The following is a 15,778-nucleotide window of genomic DNA, read 5'->3' on the forward strand; positions in this document are numbered from 1 at the left end:
TTAATATAATATGTAATATGTATATATGATGGTGACGACCACAATAGATCGGAAATAGTCGACGTGACACATGGACCTAAGGATCTGAAAGCCCCATCACCAAAAAAAGATGTCACTAACGTCGTCTATTGCCCGCCCGAAACAAATGTGGATGATTATGCTGCTTCGCGTACGCCCTTCATTCTCTGTCCAATGTCGGTTTTGTTTGTGTTTGACTAAACGAAAATGTAGGGCAGATATGACGCGTAAATTGCAAGCGAAATTCACACCCGCAAGAGATCGCAAAAATCAGGCTGAATATGATCCATTTCCAACAGACTCCGATTCGCTAAGATTTCCTAACCATTTTGAATATATTTTTTATCCGCTAGAGAAAGTTCACGATATGGACCTGGACCATAACAATACTGGTTCCAATTACTTAATCCTGATGCTGTGGGGTTATTACACTCTTAAGACATGGGAATTCAAGAACTGATCATGATTTGCATCTTATAATTTTGTTTTAAGTACATTAGGTTAACTTGAATTAATAAGCAATGTAGATCTATTATATTTTATTAAACGCTACACAGTAATCTCTACAGACAATACAACATTCAACTTACTGGACTTTGAACGGGATATACAGGTGGCGCGCCCGGACTCGATGCCACTGGACTCTTGGTTGCAGTTTCAAACTGCATTAGATTTTGCGTTATCGCATTTATGACATCATTCTTTTCTTTTGCGCCCTGAAATACATATTATAAATACAGTTGGCGCCAGAAAAATAGGACCGCTACAACCGCTTTCTGCCACCGCAACGCATCGGTGGTTCCTCCGGTTCTGCAAGTGTTCATGGGTTTGCTTGCTATTGTTATTAAAAAAACCTTTGATCTTGAACATATGCAGTGGTTGATTTATAGTGGTTGGTTAGTTAATATTTCCCATTCTGCGCAGTAGAAAAGTATGTACCCTCTACTATCCACCAGAGCTGTTTTACCTGATTCCAATTGTACTGTTAAAATAAACATAAAATGCATCCAAACTAAGGCTGAAAACTATAAAGGCCGATTCACACCAAGCACGTACACGTGACCACGCGCGTAGTGACGCGCGTGAATCCTTAGACATGACAGCACGCATTACGTCTACGCGAACGTTCACGTCACGCAAGCGGTATGTCATATCTCATACAGTTCCATACATTACAACGTCATGGTACGCGCTACGTCTACGCTTACGTGCTGCATACGCATTTGGTGTGTCCCAGCTTTTAAGCGTACATTGACTTTGCTCACACTTCAGACAGTGTGAAAACGAGAAAGATTTATGGCAGCTATATAACGTTGTCTCGTTTTAATAGTGTCTTAAGTCTGAGCAAAGTCAAAGTGCGCTCTATAGTTTTCAGCCTAAGAATGAGAAAATGTTGTTGCCGCCATGTTGTTCCATACATTTTGATTCAATATATTTTAATGGGTTTTGTAGGGAGACTTAGTTATGTAATGTATTTCCAGTCCAAACTGTGATTATCAAGTAACAGTTGACAGATAGAGGACAATATGGCTTTCCTATTCTTAGTTCTTCAGACACATTACAGTACTCTGATAGGGCTGCTAGACTAGATAATCAAAATGCGAGCAATACATTAAACTCACAGCATAGTCAGAACGCAACTGTAGATTGCTCTCCAGGTCCATGAGGCCGCTGACTTCGGGCGCGGGCCGGTCGCTGTAGGGCATGCTCTCGATCACTTCGTCCAAAATGTCTGACAAGGCCTGATCACTGGGCACCTCGCTGTCCCCCGCCCCCGCCTGCGACCTCGAGTTGCCGCTCCTGTAAACGAGCTCCCATAAGCCTGATCCGAGACGATGGCGTTACGTCGGTCGCGCGTTCACTAAGCCAGTACAAATACACAATGAAATATTTGAAAATTCTTTATTTTACCCTTCTCATTCAGTTATAAGTTATAACTCATAAGGCCATGCTTACTTTGCATGGGTTTTCGTACGAAATTCGGTCGGGAAGACACTTAAGAAAAGGCAGGAACGATCCCGATTCTTCAACTATGGGAGCGCTTTTATTGGATGCGTACGTATACGCGCATAAATACGAGTTAGCACGAATCTTTGTTGTTCTTTTGTTTAAAATCTTAACGTCAAGCAATAATAAGGTCTGTATTTCATTGGTGTACACTCGGTTTTAATCGGCATTAAATTGCGTTTTTCTTCGTGAACGAATTTTGCTGACGTGACTTATAAAAGTAGTAGTACTATACTAAAAAAGTTTTCACTATAAAAACTCACGAAGTCTGATTGTTGTAGGAATGGTGTGTTGTGGCCGTGGCGTAGTGCGGCGGCGCGGCGGCCGGGTTGTAGGTGGCGCGCGAGCCGCCTTGCAGCACCATCTGCAGATGGCTTTGCGCTCCGAGCCCCGCCTGTGAGGTTTGCACTCCTTGCATGCCCGTACACTCCACGCTAGACGCCGAAGAAACAGGCCCAGCACCGCCGTTGACATTGCTTACTCGATTACTATGAATCATGGAAGCTTAGTGTTAGTCACACCCCCAGCATTTCTTTACAAATAAGTAAACTATGAGTATGTTTAATTTAAATGTTAGAAGACAAAACAACTTTGCCTTATAACTAATATTAAACATAATACACATATATATTATGTTTCATATTTAGAAAACAGAGGAGATCTCTAAATCTAGCTAGGATAAGCAGTTCTTGATCTTACAATCGAGTGAGTGGGGCCTGGTGATACGTACTTGGCGTTGAGGTGGGGCTTGATGCTGGAGAGCGCGTGGTGGAAGGAGCGCAGCTGCAGCGGGTGGTGCGCGTGCGGGTGCTGCGGCGGCGGCGGGCGCGCGCGCGCCGGGTAGCGCAGCAGCGGGTTGGGCAGCGGTAGTGGCGTGGGCGGCGTGGTCTGCTGGCGCGCCAGCAGCGACACGAGGATCTGGTTCTTCTGGCACAGCTGGCTCATGCCGCTGCTGCTGGTAGCCACGCTCATGCCGCTGCACGCTACCGTGGACGTGGCCGTGCTGGCGCCCGCGGCACTCGATGACACCTAATTTATTGAACAGGGTACATGAAACCGGATTACTTTAGATTCTTTGCCATCTATACATCATAAAAATATTTGTCCTGTCTGACTGACTGATCTATCAATTTAGTCTAAAATGCAGGGGGTTCGAAACTTGAAATCGCGACAGTACGTTCCTTTTATCACGTAGGATTTTTGATAGGTGATGAAAGTTTGGAAAAAAAGTCAGTCAGTTTTTATGTTATATCCATGGAAATTGGTATTTAGGCTTTTGATTAAAAATGGAGAAATACCGAGTTTGGGGTTTTTAGGAAATTCCACCCGTTCACCGATTTTCGAACGTTCCACTTGAGCGAAGCTGCGGCAGGTTCGGATTGCGGATTGATTCAACAGAATAAAGTCATAATATAACAATTAGTAGTATCCACTATCCAGTTACGGACCTGTTGATTTTCAGGTGTAGCCCTCTTCGTGTTATTTGGTGAAGCTTTGGAATCTTCAAATTTTCGTTTCATGCCAGCAATTCTGTCCATGTACATATCGCCACCCTCCTGCGACCGGCCGTTGCTGGCCGGCCCGTTGGTATTCGAGAGTAACTGTGACAGCACGCTAGTCTGCGACGTCCCACGTCCGCTATCCGTAGAGTTTCTTCTGCTCTCCTCCCCATCCTCATCAGATTTATCGTTTAGTATCTAAACAAGGAACAACAATTATACAGATATGGTTAGCAACAAATGTTCATTGATTCTTCTCTACATCAAAAAAATTAGGGCCGGATCGATTTATCGATTACTGGACGCATTTCAATATGGTTTTCACATAGGTAAGTGAATAATGATAGCAAAATAAAGAACAAGGCTACAAATATATTGAAAGATCTATCGCTGCTATCGAGAACTATTCAGCGATTTTTAAGAGTAGGTCGTTAGTCCAGTCAGTGTTACAACTTATACATCACTACCCATATTATAAATGCGAAAGTGTGTATGTTTATAGGTTTGTCCTTCAATCACGCCACAACAGAGCAACGGATCGGCGTAATTTTTTGCATGGATATCGTTAAGGACCTGGAAAGTGACATAGGATACTTTTTATACCGAAAATTTAAAGTTTCCATGGGTTTTTAAATCAAATCCACGCAGACGAAATGGCGAGCATCAGCTACTGAGCAATTAAAAGCTATAAAAACTGTAGGTATATAAATGTGCTCACCCTGAGCAATTGGTTGTTATGGTGCGGCCCGGGGCGCGTGTGCGCCTGCGCAGAGTACAGAGGGGATAGCGCCGAGCCGGGTGTGAGAGGTGTATGCGGCGTGTGAGGCGTGTGAGGCGTGTGCGGAGTGTGCGGCGTGTGCGGCGCCGACGTCTCGCTACCCGTCGCTTCCTCATCTTCCTGCTTCAGCAGGTCTTTTAAGATGCGATTATTGGAATTCGTTTCCGCGGCGTTGGACCCGGTCTTCTTGCTGAGCAGCGTGCGCAGGCGGTTGGGCTCCTCGTGCACGGGCGTGGGCGGCTGCGTGTCCGCGGGCGACGCCAGCGACGCGGTCTCCTCGGTGCCGCTGTCCTTGCGATCTTTCGTCTCCTCGCCGGGCAGCTCGCCGATCGGGAAGGACGAGGGCCAAGGCTCATCGAGGTCGAACACGTTCATAGAGAACTGCGGGTCGGCTACGGGGCTGTCTACCGGAGAGCGGTAGCGCGGCTCGGAGGCGGAGGACTCGCCGTTGGCGACAGACGTCATTAGCGGGCCTCCGAGCGAGGGCCGGGAGACTCCAGCCTCCAGCAGATCGACGTCTTCGTCGCCGAGCACGGTGTTCGTGGACATGATAAAGTCCGGCTCGCCGACCGTCGGGAAAAACCGCGACTGGGCGGTGACTCGAATACGCTGAGCGTCGTTCGCGATTCGTAATCGGTATGGATCGCTCACAACTAGTAGTCCGACCCGACTGACCACTTCCTGCAGATGCGACGATACGCGCGCACGATCACCACTTTCGACGAGATCTAAGTAATGAGTACCCACAAGAGACGAAGAGGAAGAGTTTATACAGTTTTCCACTCCCGACAAGTCACAAGCTGAAAAATAAAAATTATGTTTTGAGAATATGCCTTCAATGAAAACTAATTTCGAAAATTCTCGCTCTGCCTTACATAAGATGTTAAAGTTGCAGTCCAATCGGAAAACGATGGTGGGTCCGCCGTCGTTGGAGATAGCGGCCGACTCACAGCGCCGAATGACGCACATGACGGAGCCGGCCTCCTCCGTGGACGAGCCGCGTACTGGCGCAGCGTGGATCACTGTGTCCACAAACCTGTGCATTCAAACATTACGAAATTAATTGCAGAGTACCTCCGACGCGTACTCTTTGTATTATTTAGACATACTGTGCTGTGGCTGTTGTACACAAACTCTAAACTAAATAAACTAAAATGACAGGTTTTAAAACATAAATCTCTAGCACCTCTTTCACGATTCTCCTTGCAAAAAAGAATAATACTAAATTTAGACCCTGCCAAATAAGTTTTAGAGTTTACATACAACAGAATTGGCCACAGTGACCATGTTTGTTCTCAAAACTAAAGAAAAAGTTAAAACACATAGTGCGCCTTCATATTGCACTAATACTTATAGTCAGATCATATTAAACTAGGGAATATGTTATGGAAATCTCGATTATAGCTTTTGAATATTTTGTTTTCAAGAATTATGTATGATCAACTTACAATGTTATTTCGATATTGCAATAACATTACATGTATGTAAAGCTAATTTGATCGCTGACGTTTAAAATTATGCATTAAAGAGTATCGATAAGTGTACATATTATAACGGTAGGTATAAAGATTTATGGTTATCGTTTATTCGTCACGGTTTCGCGTCGAAGAAACTGCGACTTAAACATTGATTTTCAATCAATCGAATAATTATAAAGTGGGCTCTACACTCGCGACGCGAAATCGCGCCGTTATTTCGCGCCGTGAATGTATGCCGCGATCCACGCGTGAACTGTGTCCTTCCACACTCGCAAGTTTTGTTCGTGACGTTGACGATGTGTTCACGTTCGCGACGCAAACCCTTTGTCGCGGACCAAAAACCGACACTGATCTGGGAAAGGCGCGAAGCGCGAACGCGTGGACAACATTTACACTCGTGATTCGCAGTTGTCGCGGGCTATCGCGGTCGTTCGCGTTGCGAGTGTAGAGCCGGCTTTATGTAATAGGTACTAAGTTGTTTTCCGCGTCTTCGCGTGGATTTAGATTTAAAAGAATCCGTTGGAATTTCTAATACTTTCTTATTACGCCCCTAGGAAACAACAGGACTGAAATAACTGAAAGAACAGGATTGAAATTTTAATTTCAAATCTTAAGGTCCATTGGCTTAGGCTTTACGTTATCTGCAGTCAGTCAGGGTACCTACTATTATTTTTACGATAGAGTTTTTACCTCCATTTACAACGAAATTTCGAAATACATATCAAAAATTGCAGAACCGGCAGGATTCGAACCTACGTCTTCTGGGATTCGTGCCCGAACGCGTTGACCGCTAGGCCACGGTCCGCTTTGCTATCAGTGCCAAAATTCGATGTATATTCAATCAGTACTGAAGCTGACAGTTTCCAAATGCCATCTAGTGGCGACACTTTGCATATATCCGGTTCCGCAATTTTTGATATGTATTAAAAATATATATATGTATATATAATTATGTATTTGCCTACACAGCTTTGATAGTTCTAAGTTTAGTGAAATGGTGGTAATAAAATACTCGGTTTGGTAACTTAGTGATTAATTACTTTAGCTTACTGTAACTTTACTTTTAAGCATTTAATTATCAGCACTACATCAATACATCTTACAAATTCAACAATTGACAGTCAAAAAGTGTACAATGGTAACCATTTTGAAAGGCTTTGAGTTGGAGTATACTAGCGACCGCCCGCGGTTTCGCTCCCGTTGTCTTCTACATTATAAAGGGATGAAAATAGAATAGAAGATTCTTTCTATAAGATAAGTTCTTAAGTATGGGTTGCCAGGAAGATACCACAGTAGTGATAAGATCGCCCTTTGTTTTTAAGTCTATCCTGTATTTTATTCTTTGTCATAGTATTAAGCAATAAAGATGTTTAAATAAATAAAAAAGAATTTATTATTATTTAATAATACCAACTGCATTTGTTATTAGACAGTTTCCAGTTTCCACTAACATTTTTTCCTATATTTTAATCAAGGTCTGTCTATTATTCAGAGCCAGATAGATGTAATAGACGAGTTTTTACACGTTGCGATTGTCATCATTTCCTATTTCCGTTAATTTCCACACAATGTATCATAATTTTGGTTTGATTCTTTGTTTTTTTGTTTTCAAATAATATATATTGGTCATTTACCTATTTGCCCATTTTTCGGTCATGTTGTTAGAGCAGAAACATAGACCAGTATCAGGGTGAGACAGTATTGAGTGTTAAGACATACATCATGAAACTCTTGCTGCATAACACATTCACATTGTTTGACATTGCTATACAATACTAATAAAAATTTTAAAAATACATTAAAAATCTGCCCACATTTATTAACAGTGCAAAATATGTCATGTTACTTGTCTGAAGTACTGTTCTACTGCTTGGTTTTCAATATGAACAAAAACAATGTTATGTTATAAAAGCCTGGAAGGTATTCTGTGGTAATAGTGTCCATCCACTCTTATTTGCCACTGCCATCATTTGAAACCGGCACCAACAACACACAATCATCACTTACTACCAGGTGAGATTGCAGTCAAGGGCTGACTTATAACTGAATAATAAAAAATAAAATGTGTTATACAAACCTTGGACCATCAGTCACATTTGAGTCCTTTATAAGTAGACGCGCTTGAAGGTACTGAAACTTATCCGACTCTCCCGAGCTCCAGGCGAAGTTTTGTATATTCCTCAACAAAGGTTTTATTTTCGCATGATCATCGGCATGCAGGAGCGAGAATATTGATTTCTTATACAACTCTGTTCTCTCCGCGAGGACGAGATCTTTTATATTTTCAGACACACACTCTATTTCGCCTTTCGAGTTAATTTCCATTAATATTAAACCCAGGACGTCGGTGTAGTGCTTGATTGCCTGAAATTGTACACAACATTTAACAACGCAGTATAAAGGTAACATGAAACACGCTATGATTAAGAATAATCTATATTTGCAATAACACGAGTACCTAATTAATCAACGCAATTCGATTAGATTATTTTTTTCTCAACCTAAGTCTACCTCTAAAATGATTGACACATTGTTAAAAAACTTAGCCAAGCATCTAATAAATCATTAAAAATTCATAGTTTTGTAGTTTAGTCCACTTTAAAAACGGCTAAAATATTTTATTTGCATGTAACCTTACATACTCGTAGTTAAGTACAATTATAACACATTTCAAGGAATCCTAGTCTACTTTAATTCGATTTCACTTTTTTTGAACTCTTTGACCTGTTTTAAACTCATTTTCATGCAATCAATTTAAAGTTTACATTTTATTTCCACCAATTTCTAATAAATTATCACACATTCTTCACCTAAAGAAGCAAGTGACAGATTCTAACTAACAACAAGGGAGTAGTATAAGAGGATTATATTCGTAGCGTGCGTGCTTGCAAACAAGTGTAGTTTGGTATTTATTTGAATATTAACCAATCAAATTCAGTTAAATTATTGAAGATACGTTCTAGAAACAAATAATATCTAAGTTTGTTGTTTGCCTGATTTCTGTGAAAACGTGTAGTTTCAAAGTTACACATGCTCAAAGATTTGTAAGAAAATTGAAGCGAAATTCTGTGCACGCTAATGCGACTATTTTTCGATATTTTCTGCATTGCGTGGTAGCGAAAGAAATGAAATGGCAGTCAATATGCTGTGTAAACTTTTAGAATAATTTCGCTTCGATTCGTAACCAATGTAAATAAACCATAAATAAACAAATAAATCTTTATTATCTTGACAAAACAAATGTGAATCGATCCTCGGGGTGTTAAGTAGGGGATGATGGAAATGCCACGTTTCCACGATGAAACCACACGTCTAGGTAGTTGTTAATGAATCTTCTAAAAGATAATTAGTCATACGTCGGTAAATTTTAATAACTACTTCTAAGTATGTTTGGGAAGGCACTGACCATTAAGATATGGGCTTCCCTAGTTTGTGGGCCAGGTCTCCATTTATAGTATGTGATCATATTTTGTGAAAATAAATTCTTGTGGGCTAAACTCGGTGCATAATATTAAGTATACATTACTAGAGGATGCCCGTGACTTCGTCCGCGTAGATGTAGGTTTTTGAAGATCCCGTGGGAACTGTTTGGTTTTCCGGGATAAAAAGTTGTCTATGTCAATAAAATGGACGCAAGCTACTTGCTTCGGTACCCATACAAATCGTTTGAGCGGATGGGTCTTTAGAAATCCCGTGGGAACTTTTTGATTTTCCGAGATAAAAAGGAGCCTATGTCCGTCCCCGGGATATAAGCTAACTCTGTACCAAATTTCGTCAGAATCGGTTTAACTGTTGGGCCGTGAAAAGGTAGTAGACAGACAGACATACACACTTTCACATTTATAATAGTAGTATAGTATGGATTACTATAGCACTAAGGCAGAAAACTAGATTTTAGTTAAATGCCTTTCCTCCACTTGGTCGGAAATTACTTCATTATTTAAAAAACGGCAATCGGCTCTTTTCTGTACGCACGCCAGCAATTTCTAACAGGATAGTAATAGAAATTGCTTTCATACTGGTAACGAGATTCTTTAAATTTACACTAACACAAATTAAGTGTTTTTAGATACACGATTTATTGCTTTAAATTTTGTATGCGATATGAAACCTGCGTGTGATTTTCTTTTGATTTTAAACTTTTGTTTAAAATTAAAAGAAAATAGCACGCGCATGCGCTGTTGAATTGGTGCCCCAATTACCTAAACATCAAATGGACATTTTCACAAGTTTATCAATTTTTAACCCCCGACCCAAAAAGAGGGGTGTTATAAGTTTGACGTGTGTATCTGTGTGTCTGTGTATCTGTGTATCTGTCTGTGGCATCGTAGCGCCTAAACGAACGAACCGATTTTAATTTACTTTTTTTGTTTGAAAGGTGGCTTGATCGAGAGTCTTCTTAGCTATAATCCAAAAAAATTGGTTCAGCCGTTTAAGAGTTATCAGCTCTTTTCTAGTTTTCTTGTAGAAAAGGTTAGATAACCGTTAGGTTCATAATATTATGTCAATTGACAATTGTCAAGCTGTCAAGATGGACGTTGCCTAAATACACAATTATTTATTTGAAAATGATGTTTTGGAAAACTCAGATACTTTAGATCGTAGGCGCGGAATAGTCCAAGAAAATCAGTTCAGCCGTTTGAAAGTTATCAGGTCTTTTCGGCCTTTTCTAGTTACTGTAATCTTCACTTGTCGGGGGTGTTATAAATTTTTAATTTACACTTGTTATGTTACTTAATTTTATAGTTCAAAAAGTTGTGTGTGTTTAAAAATGATTGTTGTCGGATTGCACAAAATGCAATGTAAGTTTTTTTCTTTCATTTTTTATTATTTTTCTCGCAAATGGGATTAAAAGTACGATAACAGCCTCTGCCGAAATAGAAAACGATCTCATTTAGTTTAAAAAAAGACTCGCTAGCGCCTCGTTCTACAATATTACTCAGCCAGCAATTACTTTATTCCCGGCCTGGACAGTAATGTAGTAATATCACATAGAATATTTCAAAAGTTGCAGTTCTGTAATATTATTTCACCAGTGTAAACACTTATTCTTGACAATCGGATAATGACTAGGTCAATAGCACTTAGCCCTGTGTGACTAATACCGATAGAGATATCGATTGCTTTCAATCTCACTTTAAACTGCAGTCTTTTTGCTCCTTTATATTATTCTAATATCTAAATGATGCTCGCAACTTCGTCCGCGTAAATTAAGGTATTTTAAGGTGTTATAATTTGTTCATTTTCCAGGATATAAATTAATAGTCTATGGCCGTCTCCGGGATGGAAGTATCTCTATTCCTCATCAAAATCAGTTAAGCGGATAGGCCGTGAATTGGTAACAGATGGACATGCCGTATAGTACGCGACAGGTCGAGATGGCAATCGGGGGATGAGGCGTCACCCGCGTTACCCCACACCGGGTTAGCACGGGGGCTGTAAGGGTGTGGGGGGCGTGCCTACATCTCGACCTGTCGATGTCGCGTACTATAGTCTATACACCTTCCGCATTTATAATATAAAGGAGTATAGATCACCTATTTCATAAGCAGATCAACAGCACCTTCAGTCTCAATACTATGAAGCGTCAAGCAATACCACACCGTAATCAAGACAGACTCGACAGACAGGCAATCAATACCTACATTGTATCCTTATGTTATGGAGTAACTTCCACATTCGCAATCTCAATTAGCTGATGATAAACAGGGTAACACCCCCGGTAGCGTTCTTGTGCAATTTTCACATACAAAGTCTTGATAAGCTTATTATGAGCGGAATCTTAATTTAACTGAGCAAAAATTCAAAGAGGCAACAAGCCTCTTTGCCGTCACTTCAAAGAGTCAGGGATCCAACGCGCAGTTGATCGTTGTGAACTTAGAGAAATCATTTCTGCAAGTGAAGGTCTAAACTAAATATTATCTTATGTCCTACCTCAATGAGAGTGCTGAGTTCGGAATACTGGAAAACAGATGTTGGCAGCTGTGGCTCGCTGGAGCTTACTTCGCCCGCTTGTACTGGCGAGAGGCATTCGATCACTCGCAGAGGACAGTCGTCTGGGCAGTCCCTCCGCTGCTGCAGGACGCCCTCGATCAGGCGGGTGGCCTCGCGGACGATGCCGTTCTTGTCGGGCTGCTTCACCTCAGCTAAACAAGTCCCGAGAAGCTCCTCTAGTTGGTTTATCACTTCGTTTTCGTGCTCTCGGCGTCGCTTTTCGTTGTCGCACTTGTTTCTGAAAATTGATATGCCCTTATCAGTCACCGATACATGTATCTAACTAAATTATGGTTGAAACGAATACGGCAATTTTAAAATTAAAAACATTGTCAACAGAATCATTTATCCATAAAATTATGTCAAAGATACTATTAGAGAAAAGCAGATTAGGTTACTAGTGGCAGGTAACTCTGACTAATTTTACAATAACAATCAAAAATATGAATTTTAAATCGAAAAAAAAAGATGATGAGAATCTGATCGACAAAAGTAGGGATCACTAGATTGTGATAACTTGTACCTATTATATAGTAGGTATACACGAGTGAAAATTCAATAAAATTCGATAAAATGTACTAGTGTAGTGGATAAACAAGTTCAAATAAAGTTTACTATTCTAATAAAAATATAACATGGTAATTAAAAGCGTTCAAGTTGCGTTTCATGTTTTACAAGGCTTCATCAATTCTAGTTTTTTAACTATCACTCTAATATTATAAAGGCGAAAGTTTGTGTGTGTGCATGTGTGTATGTTTGTTACTCCTTCACGCAAAAACCAGTGAACGGATTTGGCTTAAATTCGGAATGGAGATAGATAATATCCTGGATTAGCACATGGGCTACTTTTTATCCCGGAAAATCAAAAAGTTCCCAAGGGATTTCGAAAAACCTAAATCCACGCGGACGAAGTCGCGGGCGTCAGCTAGTAAAATATGTATAAATACTTTTTACGGTCATAAAAGTACTTAATTAGATAACGAAATTCGCATTAAACTTCAAGTCCATTCTTTAGGCTTATTGGTAAACTAGCTGACCCGCCCTGGCGTCGCTCGGGTGGAATTTAGAAAATCAGCGTGTGGGTTGAATTTCCTAAAATTCTAAAACAAGTATTTCTTCTTTTGTAACCGAAAACCGGAAAAAATGACGGACTTTCATCCCCTATATCGTAACCCGCTTAGGAGTTGAATTTTCAAAATCGTGAAATACGTATTTTTTGTTTTTAACTGAAAGCCCAAGTACCAATCTTCATCGATGAAACTTTAAAAATGACGGACTGTCTTACAATCTTCCATCTCCTCTTTAACCTTCTTTGGGGTTGAAATTCCATTGAAAAAAGTCAAACCAACCCAGCTGTGTTGGCGTTTTATCTCTTTACTGAACTTAACAGGTCGAAAAATGCTGACCTTTTCACCATTTGCCTTGGGGAAAACTATATCGGTACCTAGCACCAGTTTGCGGCTAGACAATAGAAATTGTACAGATATGATGAGTTAAGAACCGGCCAAGTGCAAGTAAGACTCGCGCACCGAGGGTCCGGAATTCGGGTATTTTTTCCGAGATTTTGCACGAGAAATCAAAAACTATTATGCTTAAAAATAAACAGAAGTCAGTTTAAGAATGTACAATAAAAACCCTTTCATATGATACCCCACTTGGTAATAATTATCTTACTTTGAAAATTAAAACACATTTTAATTTTTTTCTGTGATGTAACCACAAATTCACGGTTTTCAGATTTATTCCTTTATTTGTGCTATAAGATCTACCTACCTGCTAAATTTCATGATTCTAGGTCAACGGGAAGTTCCCTATAGGTTTTCTTGACAGACACGACGGACGGACGGACGGTCGGACAGACGAATGGACGGACGGACAGACGGACGGACAGACAGACAGACAGACAACAAAGTGATCCTATAAGGGTTCCGTTTTTCCTTTTGCGGTAGGGAACCCTAAAAAGCGATTAAAACCCCAAATGCATTTTGATTTTGATAATAATTAATTGATTTATACCTACGCAACAGAATAAAAGTTGGCTGTAAAATGAATTATTAGTAAATAATACTCGTAATACAAAATATACAGTAATTCTGTGACTCGTATATTGTAAATATATAGTAGTAGTTAGTACTATCCGCGGATGATAATTACAGGCACTAATGGAGAATGTTCGTTATTTTAAAATATCCCTAGATATCTCCTCCGTTAATATAAACGTTTTAGAAATGAGCTACGCTAGAAGACTTATTAAGAAGCGCAAAGCTACCAAACTCGCGAAGGAGGTCCTGAATTCAGCTTCAACCTTCGTTTTGCTACGATGCAACGATGGCTGCTTTGATGATTGGCTTCGCTGATTTCCTCGCCCCTTCACTTCTAGCGTAATAGTAAAGCGCGAAGCTTTACAAAGACACTTTAGGGGTAGGATACACCAGATTGTGTTATGTCGAAGTGATTAGATTCCGTTCTGGGCCATGGCATGATGTCAATATTTTCAGTATCTATAAACCATCCGTTTCTTCACTACAAGCTATAAGCACAGCTACATCCGTGCACGGTGTCTTTAGCAGACCGACACTAGTAACATCTCGCTATCTCCCTTGAACGCCCACACATACATGCGATGGGTTCCTTACCTTGGAAGGATAAGTCATATCCTTACAAATTACGTGATAAATATATGTTTATTTCGTCAAATTATTATTATTTGAACGGATCAAAAACAAAATATAATATGGGGCTATAAATTAAGGCTTAAAAAACGGGTCAAGTGCGAGTCGCGCCTCGGTTTTTTAGGGTTCCGTACATAATTATGAACATCACATTTTAAGTGTATGAAATACCTATCCTTTTCCGGCCTAGAACATCGCAATAAATCGTGAAAAAAAAAACCCAAAAAAAGTTTGTCTTAGTCAGAACTTACAAACTATTTTATAAATCGTTGTTTTCAGTATTTGTTGTTTAAATGTATATGGTACATAATATACCGAAATTTCATTTCGGGCCCCCATTTCCTTATTTTTTAAGATAAAAATAAAATATATTTGTACTCTACTTAATGAGCTCTATACCGTGATAACAATACCCCGCATGCTATAAGAAAAAAAATCTGTCTCCTTTTTCATGTATGGGTGCCCCCTTTGAAATATAATTTAATTGAATTTCTAATTCAATATTTGGGTTTGGGTCAACCTTTTACACCAAATATCAAAATTTCAGGTTTGTAACTCATTTCGTCAACGAGCTAGGGGCCTGTGACATGATCCGGACAGACAGACGGATGGACAGACAGACAGACAGCAGAGTGACATTAATAGGCTCCGTTTTTACCCTTTGGGTACGGAATCCTAAAAACGAAGCGCCACTTCGAAATATGTACCTACATATTAAAATGACACTAATTGCGTACTTAATCCGCTGATTTTTGATGAATTTTGGTGCTATTTTTTTTATGTGATAACGTAAAATAATAACACAGTAATAACGATACGTTAAAAAAAATTATTGTAAAAAATTAATAACTTCATAAAATCTTTTAGGACCTCTTTTTTTTGCAAAGGAGTGTCTACATAATAAAATTTATAAGTTTCGTAACAATAACAATGTAAAAGGAATTTGGAAAATAAAATCAGTCGGATTATGTATCAAAAAATTTTACTGCCCAGAATCCAAATGACATCATCATTTGTCATTTCATCATCAAACGTAATTTTTCACCATTTACACAGTTTACACCTGAAAAAATTTGTAAAAAGGTAGGTACATTAGGCAAACGCAGCGTGGGACGAGCTCTAACCCGCTGGACTGTGGCGGGACGTGGGTGGATGAGGAAGGCGGAAGACGGTGTGTGGTGGCGCGCTCTCATCTCAGGAAGGCCTATTCGTCCACCAGTGGGTGCTTAGTGAATGATTGATTGATATAATATAGGCGTCAATAGGCGTTATATTCAATCCCGTTAAATTTTGAAAATTAAAGTAAAATGTATGAAAAAAATATAACTAGAA

The 15,778-nt window shown here is 39.9% G+C and overlaps 1 protein-coding gene across 3 annotated transcripts in view; it reads right to left on the reverse strand.

Moving 5' to 3' along the window:
* LOC123870786 overlaps nt 1-15,778 on the reverse strand; it is a 53,911-nt gene that overhangs the window by 14,247 nt on the left and 23,886 nt on the right. For all 3 annotated transcript variants that reach the window (XM_045914330.1, XM_045914254.1, XM_045914406.1), the window contains exons 3-11: nt 11,715-12,012; nt 7,858-8,144; nt 5,178-5,338; nt 4,243-5,102; nt 3,474-3,722; nt 2,756-3,054; nt 2,289-2,513; nt 1,641-1,818; nt 609-734 (exon numbers count right to left, since the gene is read on the reverse strand). In XM_045914330.1, coding sequence (XP_045770286.1) covers nt 609-734; nt 1,641-1,818; nt 2,289-2,513; nt 2,756-3,054; nt 3,474-3,722; nt 4,243-5,102; nt 5,178-5,338; nt 7,858-8,144; nt 11,715-12,012 — 2,683 coding nt within the window. The remainder of the gene's footprint in view (nt 1-608; nt 735-1,640; nt 1,819-2,288; nt 2,514-2,755; nt 3,055-3,473; nt 3,723-4,242; nt 5,103-5,177; nt 5,339-7,857; nt 8,145-11,714; nt 12,013-15,778) is intronic.

The sequence above is a fragment of the Maniola jurtina genome, chromosome 1 (assembly GCF_905333055.1).
Source record: "Maniola jurtina chromosome 1, ilManJurt1.1, whole genome shotgun sequence".
NCBI classification, from domain to species: domain Eukaryota; kingdom Metazoa; phylum Arthropoda; class Insecta; order Lepidoptera; family Nymphalidae; genus Maniola; species Maniola jurtina.